This window comes from Eubalaena glacialis, chromosome 2 (genome assembly GCF_028564815.1).
Source record: "Eubalaena glacialis isolate mEubGla1 chromosome 2, mEubGla1.1.hap2.+ XY, whole genome shotgun sequence".
Taxonomy (NCBI): domain Eukaryota; kingdom Metazoa; phylum Chordata; class Mammalia; order Artiodactyla; family Balaenidae; genus Eubalaena; species Eubalaena glacialis.
Genome location: NC_083717.1, coordinates 194,111,901 through 194,133,584, shown reverse-complemented (window position 1 = coordinate 194,133,584; position 21,684 = coordinate 194,111,901). Strand labels below are relative to the sequence as shown.

The 21,684-nt window shown below is 46.5% G+C and overlaps 1 protein-coding gene across 1 annotated transcript in view; it reads right to left on the bottom strand.

The window, feature by feature from the left end:
• Window positions 1–21,684, bottom strand: part of TDRD9 (tudor domain containing 9) — a 120,896-nt gene that overhangs the window by 27,925 nt on the left and 71,287 nt on the right. Inside the window, exons 10-23 of the mRNA XM_061182922.1 lie at window positions 20,791–20,845; window positions 20,556–20,640; window positions 19,123–19,180; window positions 15,914–16,018; window positions 10,761–10,858; window positions 10,075–10,206; window positions 8,942–9,107; window positions 8,790–8,853; window positions 8,650–8,713; window positions 8,200–8,244; window positions 7,463–7,516; window positions 5,144–5,260; window positions 3,499–3,606; window positions 67–167 (exon numbers count right to left, since the gene is read on the bottom strand). Coding sequence (XP_061038905.1) covers window positions 67–167; window positions 3,499–3,606; window positions 5,144–5,260; window positions 7,463–7,516; window positions 8,200–8,244; window positions 8,650–8,713; window positions 8,790–8,853; window positions 8,942–9,107; window positions 10,075–10,206; window positions 10,761–10,858; window positions 15,914–16,018; window positions 19,123–19,180; window positions 20,556–20,640; window positions 20,791–20,845 — 1,252 coding nt within the window. The remainder of the gene's footprint in view (window positions 1–66; window positions 168–3,498; window positions 3,607–5,143; window positions 5,261–7,462; window positions 7,517–8,199; window positions 8,245–8,649; window positions 8,714–8,789; window positions 8,854–8,941; window positions 9,108–10,074; window positions 10,207–10,760; window positions 10,859–15,913; window positions 16,019–19,122; window positions 19,181–20,555; window positions 20,641–20,790; window positions 20,846–21,684) is intronic.

Below are 21,684 nucleotides of genomic sequence, written 5' to 3'. Positions count from 1 at the left end.
CCCTGTAAACATAAAATCTCATGGTTCTTTCGTAATTGCAGTGGATTACAAAAATACACTACTTACTTTGCACCATCAAACACGATGGATCTGACTTGGCCGCACTGTCTAAAGAGAGACTGCAGTTGTTTATAGTAGAGAAATCCATAGGGAGGAACGTGCTTCAGCTGTAAAACACCACACTGCATTAACAGGAGCAGACAGAGCTCACAGTCATAATGTTCACAAAAACAGAGCACGCTGTCTTTAAGCACAAGACGTAGACCCGACAGCAGGGTATTTAAGGACTAATGACTTCTAAATTATAATTAAGTTTTAATAATACATGTTAAACAAAGGCTAATTCTTCCCCTGTTAAAAGAATCCAAAAGTCTGAAACAGAAAAGTTAAGACTTATTTTTCATTTTTACCTTAAAATAACCAAGCTGACTAAATACATCTTTTTAAAACATAGTATTTCTATATAGGCAGCAGCGGGAACTCAAACGTTAAAGGGAAATGCACCACTTGGTGGAGGAGGGGGTGCGTCCTCGCCCCGCAGGCAGCGCTAACCGGAAAGGAGCTGCAGCAACCCCTCCCTGTCCGAGCGCTTTCTCCCTCCCATCAGGGCGATCTGTGTTCCAAGCTCCGGCGCGAAACTGGGAGTCCCCTGCCCCGTGACCTGCTTATCTCAGGGCCCAGCACAGCTCCATGAGAGGCAGTGGGTGGCTGAAAAGCAAGGGCTGGGGACTCGGGTCTGAGCTCATGTCCTGGCCTGTCAGGGTTCTGCAGGCAAAAAGTTACGGAGCCACCCCAGGACCCAACAGCCACATCCCTAATTAAGGGGGACAATAAGTCCCCAACTCAGAGAGTCAACGCGAAGCTCAGAGAAGAATGCGTAAAAAGCACTCGACAAAGGCCCTCTCAGATGATAAGCGCTACGTAAACACTAGCCACACTTAGTTTTTTTTTTTTTTAAACATCTTTATTGAAGTATAATTGCTTTATAACAAAGTGAATCAGTTATACATATACATATGTTCCCATATCTCTTCCCTCTTGCATCTCCCTCCCTCCCACCCTCCCTATCCCACCCCTCTAGGTGGTCACAAAGCACCGAGCTGATCTCCCTGTGCTATGCGGCTGCTTTCCACTAGCTATCTATTTTACATTTGGTAGTGTATATATGTCCATGACACTCTCTCACCCTGTCACATCTCACACTTCCCCCTCCCCATATCCTCAAGTCCATTCTCTAGTAGGTCTGTGTCTTTATTCCCGTCTTGCCACTAGGTTCTTCATGACCTTTTTTTTTTTTTTTTTCTTAGATTCCATATATATGTGTTAGCATACTGTATTTCTTTTTCTCTTTCTGACTTACTTCACTCTGTATGACAGACTCTAACTCCATCCACCTCATTACAAATACCTCCATTTCATTTCTTTTTATGGCTGAGTAATATTCCATTGTATATATGTGCCACATCTTCTTTATCCATTCATCCGATGATGGACACCTAGGTTGCTTCCATGTCCTGGCTATTGTAAACAGAGCTGCAATGAATATTTTGGTACATGACTCTTTCTGAATTATGGTTTTCTCAGGGTATATGCCCAGTAGTGGGATTGCTGGGTCGTATGGTAGTTCTATTTTTAGTTTTTTAAGGAACCTCCATACTGTTCTCCATAGTGGCTATATCAATTTACATTCCCACCAACAGTGCAAGAGTGTTCCCTTTTCTCCACACCCTCTCCAGCATTTATTGTTTCTAGATTTTTTGATGATGGCCATTCTGACCAGTGTGAGATGATACCTCATTGTAGTTTTGATTTGCATTTCTCTAATGATTAATGATGTTGAGCATTCTTTCATGTGTCTGTTGGCAATCTGTATATCTTCTTTGGAGAAATGTCTATTTAGGTCTTCTGCCCATTTTTGGACTGGGTTGTTTGTTTTTTTGTTATTGAGCTGCATGAGCTACTTGTAAATCTTGGAGATTAATCCTTTGTCAGTTGCTTCATTTGCAAATATTTTCTCCCATTCTGAGGGTTGTCTTTTGGTCTTGTTTATGGTTTCCTTTGCTGTGCAAAAGCTTTTAAGTTTCATTAGGTCCCATTTGTTTATTTGTGTTTTTATTTCCATTTCTCTAGGAGCTGGGTCAAAAAGGATCTTGCTGTGATTTATGTCATAGAGTGTTCTGCCTATGTTTTCCTCTAAGAGTATGATAGTGTCTGGCCTTACACTTAGGTCTTTAATCCATTTTGAGTTTATTTTTGTGTATGGTGTCGGGGGGTATAGCTCAGTGGTAGAGCATTTGACTGCACACTTAGTTTTTATAACGCACACAGCAGGTAACTTTCTGGCCCCCAGGGTGCAAGGTGAACAGGCTGCCTGGTGGCTGAAGGAGGCAAGCACAGCCCACGTCTGAGGAAATGTGCTGTGGGGTCCCCCCCACCCCGGTGCACAGGTCAGGAGGGAGCACCACCAAGGCGTAAGAGGAAGCCAACCAGAAGGGCTTGGTCCACCATGAAGGTCAGTACGAGCAGAGGCCCAGCCACACTTCCTCGAGAGCAATAAGGAGCTAATGACCGCCCCTTCAGGTAAAACCCATCCCCAGGTACAAACTGCATCTCAGCTGCCTCTCGTCCCCAGTGTGAGCACCAGCTCCTCTCCAGTGCTCTGCAGAGACCCTCTCCCTTGTGAACTCTTACTTCTTCAGTAACAGTGTGATGGAAACAACAAGAGGAGTAAGAGCTGGCAATGACGGCATGTTTACTTTAGTCCAGGAACTCTGCCAAGTGCTCTACATCCCCTTTATTAGATATAGGCCGGTAATGGAACCCAGGGTCCGATAAAAGCCCGATTCCCAAATGCTTTATTCCAGTTGCCTACCCTGAAGTGATTCTGTGCTCAGGTTTAAACAAAGGGTCCACAAATGTTGATCTGATAGTCAGTGCCTGGGACTGACCATCAGATTTGCCCAAAGCTCATGTTAAACACTAATTTCCAGGCCACACTTTCTAGTTCAGATTCTGTGCCACAGGGCCTCAAATCTGAATTTCAAAATAAACAAACACTCTCTAGGTGATTCTATTAAGCATGAATGGGGATCAGAGTTTAAATCACAGTACAAAGGTGCCAACCAAATAACTCTTTGTGTAAAATGAACTTGTCAATTAACTAAATGTTCTTAAGTTTATGGAGAAGTATCTTAAATCCTTCAAAATGGGACATGAGCAGTCAAGGTTAGCCATGAATACCTAACTCTGCAAGGCTTTCTTTTTTAAGGCCAGGTCTGCAAAACAAGAAGCGAGACTGAGGAACTAGTGGATGCATGTGAAAAGGTCAGACAAGCCATGAAATTCACTTTAGGGGGAAAAAATCCACTTAGTACTTATAAAAAATAGAGACAAGTGGGGAAATAAAATGTTCCGTGTTCGCCACATTGGAATGAAGCTCATCCGAAAACTGGGCACCCGGCCTCCACCCCAGAGAAGGCTGCCTATCTCTCCACCTACCACAATGGTTGTCTTTGGGTCTTTGCCTGCCAGCTCCCTCACTGCCATCTCTTCGTCAGGCTGCCCAAAAGTAAAGTAATTTGGATAAAAAGCACCTGCCAATACAACCTGGAAGAGAAACTTATTTTCATGAAGTAACAGCATTATTTTATCACTTTATCTCACCAATATACTAATCTCATCCCAGAATGACATCTACACTATAAAAGATGAGTTTAATGTTAAAAAAAACACAGAAACACTGGACCTTTAAACCAATCAAGCAGAAAGTCACAATTCTGGTTACTTCGCCATAACCGAAACACTTTCTACATGTCTTTCCTCCAAGGAGCCTGAGTTCTTCTCAGAATGAGGTTTAGAAAAGAGTGGTGAGTTGAACAAGGATACAAATGATTGTACACACAGAGCCCTGGGGGTTAGCCAACTTTTTCTACATTTTCCCTGACATACTTTCTTCTATGGGTCAGGCCCTTTCCCAAATGTTTAGATAAAATTACAATTAAGACACTTAGATTTAGAGCAGCAGGCTTGCATCCAATATTCACTTCTAAAAGCATGCTGCAAAGAGTCCCTTCTTCAATAAAAATATACCATGTGAAACATACACCCATGGAAGACTCTCTCCTAAACTTCAATTTTACATCCAGAGAAACACTCCATTTCCCAGCATCCCCCAGTTTACAGGATCCACCTAGAACCCAATTCTGTATGCGTCAGCCAACACACTGACACATACAAGAGGTACTCCTCCTCTGAGCCCCTACATCAGAAGCACTGGCCACCTTTCTAGGACACACTTCCCTCTACACAATGCCTAGAAGGTTCCATCCAACAAGCTAATTTGATCATGGCCTCCAAAGTTAAAATAATTTTTCAGTGCAAGGGAAGAGCCACATAATAATATTAAGAGCATTTGTACTTTCTTAAAAGCCAAAACAAAAGAATCTCTCCAGAAGCAGTAATAACATTTAGCAGTCTTTAGAAACACTCCTCCAGAGATTAGAAATGGGTCTGGATCATCAACTCAATAACATGGAAAACCTAAACTAGGTAAGACCAGAGTTTTTCCTGGTGCCCAAACACAGCATGAACACTATGGACCTAAAATCTCCTGTGAGGCATGATTTGTATCAGAAAGGGGAAATAGGGCTTCCCTGCTGGCGCAGTGGTTAAGAATCCGCCTGCCAATGCAGGGGACATGGGTTCGAGCCCTGGTCCGGGAAGATCCCACATGCCGTGGAGCAACTAAGCCCGTGTGCCACAACTACTGAGCCTACGCTCTAGAGCCTGCAAGCCACAACTACTGAGCCCGCGAGCCACAACTACTGAAGCCCGTGCGCCTAGAGCCCGTGCTCCGCAACAAGAGGAGCCACTGCAATGAGAAGCCCGCACACCGCTACGAAGAGTAGCCCCCGCTCACTGCAACTAGAGAAAGCCAGCGCGCAGCAACAAAGACCCAACGCAGCCAAAAATAAATTAATTAATTAAATAATAATAAAAAAGGCCATCAGATTTCTAATTAATAACTGTAAGCTTTCCAAATCATTAAAAAAAAAAAAAAAAGGAGGAAATAAGCACTGTCAAAACCACAAGACCTAATAAGAAGAAAGAACCAGGAAGAGACATCCAGGAAACTCCAGAGTACCTGCAGGATGAATCGTTGCTTATATGTATACTCTTGGTCCATGACAGGCCACCGGGAATCAACATACATGTTGAACTGTGAGATTCTAGTCTTCAATTCTTCATATAATTCAGCCACCTAAGAAAAACACATTGGGAGATGATGTCTCCAAGTGATTATGTTATTCAGAATAGCAAATGCACTAGAAAAGTAGTACATAATGGGGAAAGCATTAGTATGTCTATGGGATGAAACACTGCAGCTATTAAGAACCATATTATTAGGACTTCCCTGGTGGCGCAGTGGTTAAGAATCCGCCTGCCAATGCAGGGGACACGGGTTCGAGCCCTGGTCTGGGAAGATCCCACATGCTGTGGAGCAACTAAGCCCGTGTGCCACAACTACTGAGCCTGCGAGCCGCAACTACAGAGCCCACGCACCACATCTACTGAAGCCCGCATGCTCTAGAGCCTGTGCTCCGCAACAAGAGAAGCCACCACAATGAGAAGCCCGGCACTGCAACGAAGACCCAATGCAGCCAAAAAATAAATGAAAAAATTTTAAAACTCATTTAAAGAACCATCTTATTAAAGATTAATTAATAAAGAATGGAAAGGATGCTCAATACAATATTAACAGAAAATAGCAGGATACAAAGCTGTATATGCTTCATGATCCCAGTTTATAAACACACACGCACACACAGGAAACCACTGCAAATGCACAAACACAGTCATTTACAGGTGTCAGAGGAACAGGAGACCATGATCACAGCCTTTGCTTTAAGTCCTTTAAACACTTCCAAAACCTCTGCCATAAACGTATACTTCTTTTGTGATTAAAAACAAGCTAACAGGGGACTTCCCTGGTGGTGCAGTGATTAAGAATCTCCCTGCCATCGCAGGAGACACGGGTTTGAGCCCTGGTCCGGGAAGATCCCACATGCCATGGAGCAACTAAGGCCGTGCGCCACATCTACTGAGCCTGCGCTCTAGAGCCTGCGAGCCACAACTACTGAGCCCGCGCACCTTGAGCCCGTGCTCCACAACAAGAGAAGCCACCTCAATAAAGAGTAGCCCCCGCTCACCGCAACTAGAGAAAGCCCGCGTGCAGCAACAAAGACCCAACACAGACAAAAATAAATAAATAAAAAATAATTCTATTAAAAAAAAAAATCTTCTGTAAGGCTGTAGTATTGATACATACAACTTCTCTAATTAAAAATCAACTAAAAATTATGCAAGTCACTTTCTCTGATCAAAATGCAATAAAAACAAAAATATTAACAAAAAAACAAGATACCTAAAAATATTTCTTTCTACCTGGAAACTCAAATATTCTTCTAAAAACTCTGAATCAAGGAGGAAACCGACACTAAAATAAGTTACAGACAGGGATAACAATGAGATCCCTACATGTCACAAATCAATGAGATGTGCCCCAAACTGTGCTCACAAGAAAATTCACAGCTTTAAATACTTTTAATTAGAAAGATTTAAAGTATTAATAAATTAAATTCTCATCTCAGTAAGACTAAAAACGTAAACCAAGAGACACAGAAGAACTAAATTAATGGAAAAAATTAAAAATCAATTCTTTGAAATCCTCCACCTTTCCCCTCCGCTCAAAACACCTGCACAGTAAAACTGACAAATCAAACCAAGAGTAAGTTCTCTGAAAATAAAAATAAAACAGACAGATTATCTTGCAAACTGTGCAGTAAAGGATTAAGTCAGCAGGCCCGGCTGTCCACACCTTGGACATTCCAAAGAAAGGTTTGGCTCCTGGCAGGTCACCTCCAGGCCCTTGGAATATCCTGCCTTGTGAGAGTGACTTTGTTTACCTGAGGCCTTGGACACAACAAGCAGTTCATGGTAGCAATGTGACCTTTGTACGACGGGGCCATACGGTATCAGTAACCTCTGCAGGGGCTAAAAACTCAGGAAGTTAAGGTCAGCCATGTGGGCACCCCACACTTATGTAACCAACCCTCAATAAAACCTTGGACGCCAAGGCTCGGGACAGCCTCCCTGGCTTGCGGTACTTCACGCGGGTTGTCACACATCGTGCTGCCCAGAAGACTCCACCGGGAGAGGACAGCTGCAAGCTGGCACCTGGTCTCTCCTGGCTCCTCCCCACCCACCTCTTACCTTTGCTGACCTTAATCTGTGTCCTTCAGCTGTAGTCAACTGTAGCCATGAATGTTAACACATAAATTCTACCAAAGCTGGAAACGAGGATGTACTTCTTGGAATACTCTCTGCTACCCTGGGTATTGCTGGTACTTGATAAACATTTGATAAGTCGTCTCTACTTGTATTCAAAGAATTTATAACTTACCTCCCTAATTCTCTTGATTTGAATGTAATTTAACCGTCCCCAGTCAAGTTCATCCTTTAAATACATAAAAGGATAATATTCAATATTAATGTAACAAATTACAGCTAATTTGGCTACTGTAATACATATATCTCAGCTAAAAGTATATACCAAAAAGAATATATACCAACAAGAAAATTAATATGGCTGACTCTGTAAAAGGTGGCTTTCACGAGTAACTCATGTAGTTATTTTAAGGACACATCTAGGCATGGCAAATTTAAACACACAGACCTATCAACAATCTTTTGAAGCTAGTCAGTTTAGAAGGAGAAGAACAACACGCAACCGCGCCCACCCAAAAAAATGAAGGCTAACAGTTTGGTTTTTTCAAGCCCATTATCTAAAACTTTGCTGAAAACAGCAGAAGGAAAAGCTTCGGGTTTCTCAGTTTTGAGCCAACACGCCGAGGCACGTCCCACAGGTATTTAGTGCTGGCAGCTAAGAGGCTCCTGACACAGGAAGGGTCACTACTACCCAGGGGTGGGCGACAGGCAGCGCAGCTGCCTCTGGGAAGTGACTACAGCTGAAGGTGGGCCCAGGAGCTGCCCTGGCCTGCGGGCCCTGAGGACCGTCCACAGTGACCTCCGCTCAGGCTGAACGCTGCCGGTTCACACACAGCGCTGAGGCTGAGCTAGAGAAGGCTCGGGAAGCTTCCATGACACGGGCAGCCATCCACAAAGAAACAGCTCACTGACCTTCGGATGCCGCAGCTCTCCTCTTTGTCTGCAAGTCTGCCAAGCCTAAAAACAAATGAACCAGAGTTTCAAAATACTTTATTCGCTAACCGAATTTTTTTAAGTCCAATTTCAACAAATTTTGACCACAGAAAAGTTACAAATTTAATTTTTCCAATCTACTTCATAGAATTGGACTCCCACCCTCATCTTCTTCTCCCAACACAATTTTTTTTTTTTGTCTGTGTCGCGAGGCTTGCAGGATCTCAGCTCCCCGACCAGGGATGGCACCTGCGCCCCCTGCAGTGGAAGCGTGCAGTCCTAACCACTGGACCGCCAGGGAAGTCCCCATCTCCCAACACACTTTGCTTACTACTGGACATCGGCAACCCTCACGGCGCTTCTGGTGGAGACGGCGTGTGCTGACAAGCGGTGGCAGCCGCCTTCACAGCTCACGCTGGGAAAACCTACCCTGAACGCTTCAACAAGCGCAGCACAGTCACTCTTACTGTTGCCACAGAAATCCACTTTGTTCCTATAAACAGACGACAAAGAGTGTCACTTGACACCATTAAAACACAATGACTTTTAAAAATATGAATGTTAAATACCTATATCCATCAAGATGCTGCCTAAAAGGCATCACAAAAAAATTCTTCAAAGAAAGAGATGCCGCTAACAAGAGAAAAAACAAAGAGAAGGTAAGACTGTTGGAGCAGCCTTACATTACCCTCCATTACCGCTTCTCGGCTCCCACACTCACCTATAATAAGACACTCATCTAGACATCCAAACACATGTCCGAGGACTATGAGTTTACCAAGCTGCTGATTAACAGGAAGTTGGGCTAAAACTCTTCCTAAGAAGGTCAATTCACCATCATGGGGGTTTTCATCTTCTCTCTGCCCACTCACCGCAAGCGCTCCAACCTTTATAAAATAAATTAGTGCGATTAGCAAGCACTGATTTATTCACACTCTTTTCTTCCTTAAGGCAGGGAGTTTAAAACAGGAAACGACCAAATTTTGGTGAATAAGGTTCTAAAAGATACCTAAGTCAACTTATGAAAGATTGATACTAAAGTTTTTTAATTCGTTTTTTGATACTCAGAACACATTTTATTATTTTTTAATGCTGGGAGGTGACGCTCAAGCTACCCCCACAAAAGTCTACTTAAGCCCCAGATTTAATGAACATGGCACGCACAGCACTAAACCAAACCTCCAACCACCACATCATGTGGTCACTCACAGCCAAAACGTACAGACTGTGCACAGAAAACGACGTCCTCAACTTGACTAAGTGTATTTTACGGACGCCCAAGCAGGTACCCAAGGTATCAGAGGCAGCCCCAGCTCTGAGGGCCCGAGGCAGAATGTCCACAGCCCCAACAGGTGGCGGCGCCCAGGCCGGGGCACTGGGCACTCACTGCAAGCAGCAAGAGCGGAGCGCGGGTCGGAGGAGAGTCAGAGAACGCGCAGGAGCAGAGCAGGGCTCCCAGCAACAGGAAGAGGAGAGGCCAGCATGAGGGTGAAGAGCAGAACCAGAGGAGAAGTGGGGAGGAGGCTGGCGGAGCCAGGGCAGGAGAGCAGAGCTCCACGGCTGCATCTCCTATCCAGCGTTTCTCAGCCCCGCCAACAAACAGCAATCCCCCATCGGGGGGCGGGAGGGGCGGTGAGAGAGTAGGAGCTTCAGCTTCAGACAACTAACAAAGCTGGTCTGAACAACATATATAAAATCTGGAATCAAAAATTAGTCATGACATGCTTTTCCAAGCAAATGCTGATTATTTACAACTGTCAAAATACCTTAAAGATATACACAGTATGAAACTTTTAAAATTCACCCAAAAAATCTTAGCTTTTCCTAACACGAACAAGTATCAGATGGTCCCACCTCCTTTAGCAGAAGGATGGTGCGTTCAATGTCACTCAGGCTAGGTGGAGAAAGGGCTGTTGCCAGCAGAGCCCTCGGTTCACCCATATCAAGTAATTTCACTTTCAATATTGTGCTTCCTAATGGACAACGCTGAAAAGAACAAAACTTAAATTTAGAAACAGTAAAAATAAGTAAATCAATTAACCTATTCACATGACTAGTACTTTAGAGAGAGAAGGAGAGAAAAAGAAGAAAGGAAAACAGAAAGGGGTGGGAGAAGGAGAGAGAGAAATGGGAGATGAAGAGATGGGGGAAGAGAAGGAGAGGGAGAGAGATAAAGAAGGGAAGATGGAAAAGGGAAAGGGTGAGAAAGAAAGGAGAGGAAGCGGGGAGAGAGGGAGAGAAAGGTGAGAGAGGCAGGAGAGGAAAGACAGAAGCCAGTTCCACAGCACGAACTATAAAAGCACACAGCAGCAGCGTCTGTGGACAGTCCTCCTATGGGGCCAGAAACGTGACATGGGTGTCAAGTCCCTCACTGGTGCTTAGTGAACAGAAGCCAGTTCTGTGATTAAAGACAAGTTTGATCAGAAGTAATTTTTCTGGGATCAAAATCTTATGACACTCAAAATTATATTACTTAAACTATTCAGCAAAACTGTCTACAAAAAACAAACTATGTCATAAAGATGACCAAAGTTTATTACCAACATCTCAGGAATGACATGGTCGGGGATGGAGCTGTCCCAGAAATCCTTGTATATGAGTCTGTAACAGTATCCTTTAGACACTCGTCCAGCACGGCCTGCAAAGGAGAAACATTCAAACTCTGGCATTAATTACTTTAACACTAGCATAAAGATATATTTAAGAATAACCATTAAATATTAAGAAAAACTTCCGTTATCTTCTACCAAACCAGGTCAGTTTGGTAAAAACTTCAGTATAAGTCAGTGTTAGAAGTGATCTTCTATATACAGATTAAGTGCTGACTCCTACTCAGTGATGTATAGTGGAAAATCCAATGCATATTTCTAAAGAGAACCACCTTGGCCCCAAAATACAATGGCAATCAAAACATTTAAAATACCACACATCTCCTGCAAATGGCATAGTTCATACTGGTAAAAATACAGAGGTCACCAAACGAAAGTAATCAAGTTGGCAAGAGAAGCCCCAGTGAAACGGCTGGTTGTTACCCATCCCAACACCTCTGCAAAGGCGTCCGTCAAGACAATGGCTTCATATGAAATGAGTGATCACATGCAAACAGCTCAAAACCAGGCCTGGACCACGGAGACCATCCTATAAATGACTGTTCTCTCGTGATGGTATTGCTTGTGCAATGGAAACTCCTTTATCCCCAAACATAATAAAATCTGAGAGAGAGGAGACAGGTGGGGAGGGGGGATCCTTCACAAATACTCAGCTTTTAAAAAACGGGGCAGCCCAGGGAGGAGCTTTCCTTCCCCACCTGTGGAGCCTGGACCCCTGCCCCCTTCGGCCCCCACCCACCTGTCCTGACACAGGAGACTGAGTGCAGAGTCCAGGCTGCTGCCTCCGCCACCATCTACCCACCGTATCTTCAAATGACAGGACTGTCTAAATGGAAAATCCCAAGGTAATGACAAAACCAAAATCAACTCCTAGAACTAATCGGTGAAATCAGCAAGTCACAGGGCACAATACCAACACACAAAAATCAATCACATTTCTATACACTAGAAATGAACATGTGAAAACCGGAATTAAAAATGCCATCACAATCATTATAATCCCTCCAAATTAAACTGAATACTTAGGTGTAAATCTAGCAAAACATATACAGGGATCTGTATGCTGAAAATAACACAATGCTGATTAAACAAATCAAAGACGACCTAAATAAAGGGAGACACACTATGTTCAGGGATATGCAGCTTCATCATAGCAAATGTATCAATTCTCCACAAACTGATGTACAGGTTAACACAATTCCTAGCAAAATCACAGGAGGCTTTTTTTGTGTGTGAATATAGACAAGATTATTCTAAAGTCTATATGGAAAGGCAAAGTAGAATAGCTAAAACAATTCTGAAAATGAAGAACAAAGTGGGAGGAATCCACCTGTTTCGTGATAAGTCTTACTATACAGTGATCAAGACAGTGTGGTATTGGTGGAGAGAAAAACACACAGATAATAGAACATAATGAAGAATCAGAAATAGACCCAGACAAGTACACCCAAGCGATGTTTCACAAAGGTACAGAAGCCTTCAATGGGAGGAGAACAGTGGTGCAGGAACAACTGGGCATCCATAAGCAAACCTCACACCATCTACAAAAGTTAATTCAAATGGATCACAGATACAAATGTAAAACATATCTATGAAATATCTAGAAGAAAACACAGGAGAAAAATCTTTGCAACCTAGGGCTAGGTGAAGAGTTTTACACATGACACCAGAGGCATGATACATAAAATGAGAAACTGATAAATTAGACCACACCAAAATTTAAAACTTTTTCTCTATGAAATACCCTGTTAAGAGGATTAAAGGACAAAATATAGACTGGGGGAAATATTTGGAAACCACCTATCTATAAAGGACTGTATCTAGTATATATAGTATAAAGAACTCCCAAAACTCAACAATAAAAATACAAACAATCCAGTTAGAAAATGGGCCAAAGACTTGAACAGACATTTCACTGAAGAGATACAGAAGACAAATAAGCATAAGAAAAGATATTTAACCTCATTAGCATTAAGGAAATGCAAATTAGAATTGCAATGAGATATTATTATGTACCTTTTAGAATGGCTAAAATAAAAAACAGTGGTATACCAAATGCTGGCAAGGATGTGAAAAAAACAGATCTCACACATTGCTGGTAGAACTGTAAAATGGTACAGCCACCATGGAGATAGTTTGGGGCAGTTTCTTATAAAAGTAAACATATACTTACCATACCACCCAGTAATTGCACTCCTGGGCTTTTATCCCAGAGAAATGAAATTTTATGTACACACAAAAACGTGTACATCAATATTCACAGTGGCTTTATTTGTAATTGCCAAGAACTAAAAACAGCTCAAATGTCCCTCAACAGGTGAATGGTACTGTTGACCTTAAAAATAAAATAATAACTGGGACTTCCCTGGTGGTCCAGTGGCTAAGACTCCACGCTCCCAATGCAGGGGGCCTGGGTTCGATCCCTGGTCAGGGAACTAGATCCTGCATGCCACAACTAAAAGATCCCAAGTGCCGCAACTAAAAGATCCCGAGTACCGCAACTAAGACCTGGCGCAGCCAAATAAATAAATAAATAAATATTCAAAATAAATAAATAAATAAATAAAAACAGTAATTTTACCAGCAAAAATGGGTTTATTCAGAAATAGCAGAGAATTGCAATTTGGGACAAGCAAGCTATGGCAAAAACCATAGGCAAGTCCTATACAAAGAAGAGGAACATTATTTTATAGAGAAAAAGGAGGAAGCTGGGAGGGGTTGTTTTGAACACAAGTCCACTGGAGAAAAGCGAGAGTTCAGGGTGGGGACAGTTTCTCATTGGCCAAGTTGCTGGGGCAGATGATTTCTTGTAGGAGATGCAAGGCACAGTTTTTCCTGTTGGGGCCTATAACTGATGCTTCTTTCCTGTTGCTGGTTCTTGTTGGCTTCTGAAGTTGACAATTCTTCCTGTAATTGACCTCCAGTGGTACTTCAGGTAGTACTGCACAAGAGCGCCCCCTTCTGACCTCCCCCCTCCATTTTAGTGAGGTTTCCCTTTACTAATTTTCAAAATACAATGGAATATTATTCAGCAATAAAAAGGAAACTTTTGACACATGCAGCAACTTGGATGGAGCTTAAGGACACTACAGCTAGTGAAGAAAGCCAATCTTAAAAGGTTACGTGCGGTATGATTCCACCTAATAACGCCTTTGAAAGGCCGCAGCTACGGCTATGAAGAAGGGGTTTGAGGTCAGCAGAGAGTGGCAGGGGACAGTGTGACTAAAGATGCAGCACCAGGCAGCTCCTTCAAGGCAGCTGGAACAGTTCTGTGTTCTGACCGTGGCGGTGGCTACACATGGGACCAACTGGAGAGAAGCCTGCACGGTGTGAACCTGGGCAACTGACTAGGGTCCGCGGTCCAGCCCTGTGCTGACATCAGCTGCCTGGGCTGATGCTGCACCGAGGTAGGAGGTGTCACCACTAACAAGCTGAGATGCTGGGGCTAGGGTTCAAGGGACTCTATGTACTATTTTTGCAACTTCCTGTATGGGAAAAATTTTCTAATCATAGAAACTTTGAACATACAAAATGACAAAGGATACAATTCCTATAATCTCAAGACTGACCCAAAAATAAACACTTTAAACATTTTTGTATATCTATTGGGTTGGCTTTTTTCCATTATACCTTATGGCAAAAACCAAACGAACTTTTTGGCCAGCAATATTTCTAGGCACTTCTTCTAAGCATAGTTTTATGTTCTGGGTTTCTTTTGGCGGGGGGCGGGGGGAGCGGGGTTGAGATGATTATAACAACACATAAGGTTTTTCCAAGGTGATGAGAAGCTCTCTATGACCGTATATCAATGACTCCTTAACCATTCTCTCTTTTTTTAAATTAATTAATTAATTAATTGTTTTTTGGCCGTGTTGGGTCTTCATTGCTGCGCGTGGGCTTTAGTTGCGGTGAGCGGGGGCTACTCTTCGTTGTGGTGCGTGGGCTTCTCATTGCAGTGGCTTCTCTTGTTGCGGAGCACGGGCTCTAGGCACGCAGGCTTCAGTAGTTGTGGCTCGCGGGCTCTAGAGCACAGGCTCAGTAGTTGTGGCGCACGAGTTTAGTTGCTCCGCAGCCTGTGGGATCTTCCTGGACCAGGGCTCGAACCCATGTCCCTTGCACTGGCAGGCGGATTCTTAACCACTGCGCCACCAGGGAAGTCCCTTAATCATTCTCTCTTAATCCCTCTCCAGGCAAGTCATTTCAAGAGAACATGGTTAAAGTTGCGGGCTGCAGCCGGACGTCTGGGTCCTAGTCTCGGTCCCAGCACTTCCCAAGGTAACCCGAGCAGGCTACTCCTTCTGTGTGTCGGCTGCATCACTGAGAAGTCGGGGTGTTAACAGCGTGCTACCTCACTGGGGGAATGAGGGGTAAACGCGTAAGTACACGGAAAACACTTAGACTCGTGCCTGGCCTGTAGCGAGCATTCAGTAAATGTGGCCTCTATTCTGTTTTTTGATGTGGTAGCTTTGTGACCCAACCCAACAGGTATTCTTGGAGCAGTCCTTCAGCTGTCCTCCCCGAAGGCTCTCTCATAAAGCACAAGCTGCGTCTCAGTCCATGGCGAGAAGGCTGTGCCCTGGAGCCACTCCCCGCAGGCAACTGCACGGCCACAGTGGACAAACCCCCCCCCACCCCCCGACACCCTGGCCCCGACAAACGACTCCACACCCTCGTCTCCCCAGCAATACACCATGTGCACTCGCAGGAAAGGCTGAGCCCTCCGTGGAGCCAGCTGAGCTCAGGAAAAGATCATTCCAGAAGGATCAAAACCTGGAGAGAAGTCAGAGGAAGGACTAGCAGCAGTTACCGAGCGCCCCGCACGGCTCCCGTGACTAGTCACCGCGGAAGATGGCGGGACGCTCGTCCAGCGTGTGCAACAGCTCTTACCTACTTCAGTGCACACGAGGAGGGTCGTGGATTTGAACAGAGTCTGACAGTATGAGATGTTGTTGCTTAGAACTTAAAACCGGTTCCAATAAAGGAAATCTCTGAATAAGACTAAACGTACAAAAAGCAAAAAATTCAAGAAGACACCCGAATGTGCCACCAACTCCTATTATTGTGCTGGAACGCAAATGCCTTACCTTTTCTCTGATCACAACTGGTTTTAGAGGCCCAACTCAATCGCAGGCTCTGGTAATTCGTATCTTCATCACAAACCAGAGTTCTAGTCAAACAAAAATCTATAACTGTCATTTAAAAAAGTGAATGTAAATACCAGGCTAGCAAGAAATAATTGTGTAACAATCACAATGCATAGCGATAAGACAATTTATGAAACACACAGCCTTTAGAATTAGTGTACACACAGAAGCCTCTGGAAATGCACCGGCCATTCCCGACTGCCTAGGACGGGGAGGCTGGGGTCACATTCTTTCTTCTAAGTCCTGGGAGTCTGGGCAGAAAGAACATATGCCCTGTAAGAGCCCACACGTCATAACACGAGCCTACGCGGGCTGCAGTGACAGGCCAGCCGCACGGGGCTACGCAGAAGCACAGCTGAAGTGGGGGACTGCCAGACCCCAATCCCGTGTGTGTGCTGGCGGGGCGGGGGGACAGCTGCTCAGCATCTCTGTGCTTCAGTGTCCTCACCTGCAAAACCCAGGGACAGCAGCCCCAGCAGCTCTTCCCAGGACAGGCGCCCCCCCCCCCCCCGGTCCCTCGGAGGAGAGCCGGCGGGCTGGTGCTGGTGCCTGTCCCCGCCCGCCACGTGCTCGGTCTACCCCTCAGGGCCACTTCCCTCCTCAAGAACCTCCTGCTCATTAACTACCCCACCACGACCACCCCTCCTTGCTGGCTCCCCAGGGCTCTAGAACACTCCTCCCGCCATAATGTTTGGGGATCTCAATTCCCATAAAAACGGTGCTGGCAGCACCCTGGCCCTCGGTTTCGTGACCCCATCTTCCACCTGTCTCAGCATCTCCTTCCCACCGCCCTGCCTGAGCCCCCTCCTCAATCTCAACTTCAAGCATCCTTCCCTAGCAGCAGACCTCTTCCCTCTCCCCGTCCTGCAACCCTACCGCAGCAGTCCTTAATCCCTACAAACGGACCTGCAATCTGTGCGTGTCAGGACCTGCTAACTGCCCCTGCCCCTCCGCCTCCTGACCGAGCCACGGGCTCCCAGCCCCCACCGTGACCGCTCCACACATCCGCCTCGACCCCTGGCCTCCTGTCACCCTGCTCTGCTCAGCTGACTCGACCCCAGGCCTGCTGGTCACAGCTCTCCACCTACACTGCGCAGCCCAAGTGGCAGGAGAGGGAAAAAGAGAAACAAAACGGGCTGCAGGCTGACGGCGCCCTTTCAGCTCCCGGTGGCCAGCGGCCCTCGGGACTCAGGCTGCCCCGTCCATCCAGCCTCCTCACACCTCCAGCACTCTGTCCTGCTCGCTTTCAGCTGAGGCCCGGCCTCTGGCTCACGGGGAAAGCAGAGGCCATCAGAGGACCCTGCGCCCCCTCGGCAGCACCCCTCCGCCCACATCGGCCTTCTCCCCAGGATGGGGCCCGAGCCGCCCACCAGGTGCCTCGCCCCGCCCCCACGGCCGGCTCCCACGCGTCCTCTGCGCCGCTGGGCCCCGCGCCGCCTGGCACACACGTTCTCCCGGCCCCGCCGCCCCGGCTCTCCGCCCGCCCGTCACAGAAAGCGCCTCAGGAGCGCCGTCTGGCTTCGCGGCCCCCCAGTGCCTCGGCGCCGACCCTCCGCGACCCCTCCAAGCCGGCCGCGCCTCCACAGGCTCCCCGCCTTGAACCGCCCCTCGTGCTCCCTGGGCGGCGCGGAGCCCTGGCCCTAACCTCCTCCAGGTCGCCACCCGGACACCCGCCGGCGTCTCAACAGCCCGGGCCAGTCTCCGCCGACGCCCGGGGCTGGGCGCACGGCGGGGAGTCACCACGAGCCGTGAAACCTCCGCACCCGGCCCCTCAGCAAGTCAAGTCCCGCAGGCTGCGCCCAGGAACGGCCGCTTCCGCCTCTGCCCCCGCGCTCCGCTCCCAAGGCACCCGACTCCCACCCGCCCTCTCCTCGGCCTCGTCTCCGTCTCCCCCCCATCCCCCCACCGGCTGTCGAGCGGACCTGACGCGCCGTCGCTCCTCCCTCACAAGTCGCTGACGTCCCCGGCTCCCTCGGGAAAAGCTGGAGTCTCCGACGCCCTGGCGGCCTCGCCTGGTGCCTGGTGCCCTGGTGCCCTGGTGCCCGTGACCTCCCTGACCTCGCCCCGTCCAGCTCGCCCGGCCTCCCGGCTGTCCGGGGCTCTTCCTTCAGGGACTTGGCGCCTCCTGTCCCTTCTACAGAAACGCCCTGCCCGCAGATGCCCCCCACTGGCCGCTGCCCCGCTCCTCCACCCCTTCCTCTGGACAGGCCGCAGTCTACCTGCCGGCACGTGGTTACTTGTCTAACTGATGGCCCGCCTGTCAACACCCGCCCCCCATGTGTCAGGAGAACGGAGCCTCGCCTGTTGGTGCACTGTCCCCCCAGCACCTGGACGGCCGCCGGCACAGACGGAGCGCTGCCGGGGCGCCGGCTGATCTGTCCCAGCCACACTGGCCACCTTGCTGCTCCTCGCACCTGCTCCCCACGCTGTCCCGCCTCTTTCCACGCTCACTCCTCACCCAAGTCACGCCGTCCTCAGCTATCACGTCCTCACAGAGGTGTTCCCACAGCGCCCCATCTAAAAGGTCATTTACCCAATTCACTGTAACCCCTTTCTCTGATTTATTTCCCTACATAACATTTACCTCGACCTGAAATTGCACCTATTTTTTCCCCTGCCAATTGCCTGTCTCTCCCACCGGAAGACAACACGCCTCACTCGCCCCGGCCGCCTGCCTACCACCGAGAACAGCGCCCGGCAAGCGTCAGGCTCCCGAACATGAATTAACGCAACCTCACAAAGTCATCAAGGACACACACGTGGGAGACCAGACTACGAGTGGCCTCACCCCGAGCTGACGCGGTGTCTTTCTCAACGACCTGCAGCCACTGGGCGGACTCGGGCTCCTCCCTCCGGCCACTATGTCCAGCGGGGGCAGCCCCAAAGCTCTCCCACTGCCCGCAGCGCCCGGGAACGCCCCGATCGCTTCCTGTGTGTGTGAGTAGCCGCGCCGCAGTGGCTGCCCGGCTGAACGGACACGTGAGCTCAGAGGAGGGCGGGGAGAGAGAAGTACAGGAGGAACTTCGGAACCCACTTTCCTACATTCTCTCCTCCAGAACAGGGGAAGAGCCGGGGAAGAACAACTCCTGAGGGACACACAGGCTACACATTCTACGGTTTACGCTGTGAGGAAAACAGCAGGATCTCACCATATTTGACGTCTGGAACCGTGACAGAACTCTCCGCAATGTTGGTGGACAGAATGATCTATCAAACATCAAAAAAAGAATCTGACATGCTCACTATATACAGGAAGTCATTAGGTATTGGGCTCAAAGTTTGAAATGAGCCATTTTTTCTATTTTATACAGAAGTCACAGTTAGTCAAGGGTCCTGGGGGCGGGGGGCGAGGAGGAGGAGTCAGTGCAGTGCGGGCTCAGCAGCCAAACCTGCTCTGAATCCCAGCTCTGCTCCACCCCAGCGTAGGACCCTAGACTACTTAACCTCAGTTTTCTCATCTATAAAATGGAGATAACAATGGTATCCTCCCTATTACTTGAGTTAATAAATGTGAAATGCTTAGAACTGCTCCAGGCGTGAACCAAGTGCTCAATAAATATTAGCTATTACCTGTAGTACCAGCATCCACTCATTGGACACCTACTTCGTGTCAGGCACTGTAGCACTACCACAATTTAAGTACGGACATATATTATTATAATTAACCTTCCTAACAGCTCTGCAAGGTAAATATTATCGACTCTACTTTCCAACAGTAAAATTAAGTCTGAGAAGCGATGTGCTCAGAGGCACACACCTACAGGGGACAGAGACCCATGGCATCTGTCCAACTCCCCACGCATGCTCTTAACCCCTACACCTCAATGTTAAGATACAGCCTTTTCCTGGTGGAATCATTCCAGGGGTCCAGTGGAAGCCCCTGATGTACAGAAAACCAGGCCCATGCAACACAGAAGGTTCATAAAAGCAGCAGGCAAGAAACCGGGCAAAGACAGCTCTCCCTGACCTCAGATATGATAGCTTCAGGGGGTCCTGGAATTACCCAGGGGCACAGAGCACAACCAGGCTAAAGTTCCCAGGAAGGTCTGCAGTACATAAGAGCCCTGAGTTGCCATGCAAGGTCTAGGCTGCCCCTAGAGATGCAGAACCTTCTCACTGGAATCAAGGGGGCTGGGCTGCATGTCTGGGGTCCCTGATGATCTCAAGCAGCACTAGAAGGGTTGTGATAAGACAATCCCATCATTCACACACACAAAAAAAATTAAAGAAATACTCTTAAACCAGGACTAAGAATGTGGGTTCTAACCAAAATCTCCAGAGCAGTGCCAGGGACAAGAGAACAGTCCCCCAGTTTGAGAACTGCTGGGAGTAAGAGGCACTGAAGTCCACTAGAAATAATGTCCTGAGGCTGAGGAAATAAAAAACTTTAGCAAACTGATTTATAAAATAAAGACAAAATGAAATAAGAGACTTGGCTCATCAGGCAAGTGCTTGTTTAGGTGACTAACCACCAGCTACAGAACATATCGTACAAACAGCTGGAATGTCAGCACTTCTCATTAGCAGAGTCTCTAAGGAAAATGTACCTAAGTGCTCAGAACTGGTCTCCCAGCTGTCCTACCTTTCTGTACCCAGGCACTGGACTTAAAAACACGTTATTCTGTTCTTCCAAAGTCACACTTGAATGGAGTGGATAGACCTGTAACCTAAGAAAGAAGTAAATGAAATAAAATATCCATAAAGAGTAGATATATATGAAAATGAGTAACTACTCATTGAGATAATTAAAATTATTTAAGCTAGAAACAATACAATGCTTTACAAGTAAAAATACAACAGTATCATTTTAAACACACCTTTTATGAACCATGTTTGTGAGAATTTCATGCATATAGTTTATTTCACCCAGACCTAGGGAAGAAAAGAAGTGGAGGGGGAAAAAAAGATCTGTATTTATTTCTAAAAAACAACCTTTAAATTAAGATGACATCTTTTATAAATACGGCTCTACCAATTCATTTTATCTGACTTTTTTATCCTCTTCACCTAAACATATCAGAATTACAAGTGAAAAATGCATAATGACACTGACTACCAGTAACTCAAAAATATGAGAAAAACCATATTCTTTCTATGTTTTCCTTTCCACAGCAATGACTGCCTGTGAGTGCTGGCCATATGAGATGAGTAATTTTACATTCCTCTCTTCCCCCCACTGGTTTTCCAAATGTCCTACTTTGATTATGCAAAATTTTACAACCAAAAAATAATATTTAAAAAGTCTTGGTCACAGAGATGTGTTAAATTTTTTTCATAAGGTTCGTATTTGTAAATAAAGCATGATTGCAGATATAATTAGTTAAGATGAGGTCACAGTGGAGAAGAATAGGCCTTTATTCCAATAGGACTGGTGTCCTCGTAAGAAGACACCCGCACAGAAAACACCATGTAACGATCAAGGCAGAGATAGAAGTATTGCAGCCACAAGCCAAGAAGGGCCAAAGACTGACAGCCAAGAAAAGCTGGGAGGAGTCAAGGAAGGATTCTACCCAGAGCCTCAGAGGGAGCAGGGCCCTGCTGACACCCTGATTTTGAACTTCTAGTCTCCAGCAGAGTGAGAGAATAAATTTCTCTTGTTCTAAGCCTTCCGGTTTATAGCACTTTGTTACAGCAGCCCTAAAAAAACTAACACAGAACCATTCCCAAAAGATCAATTAATGAAATAAATGTATTGTCAAATGAACTCACAT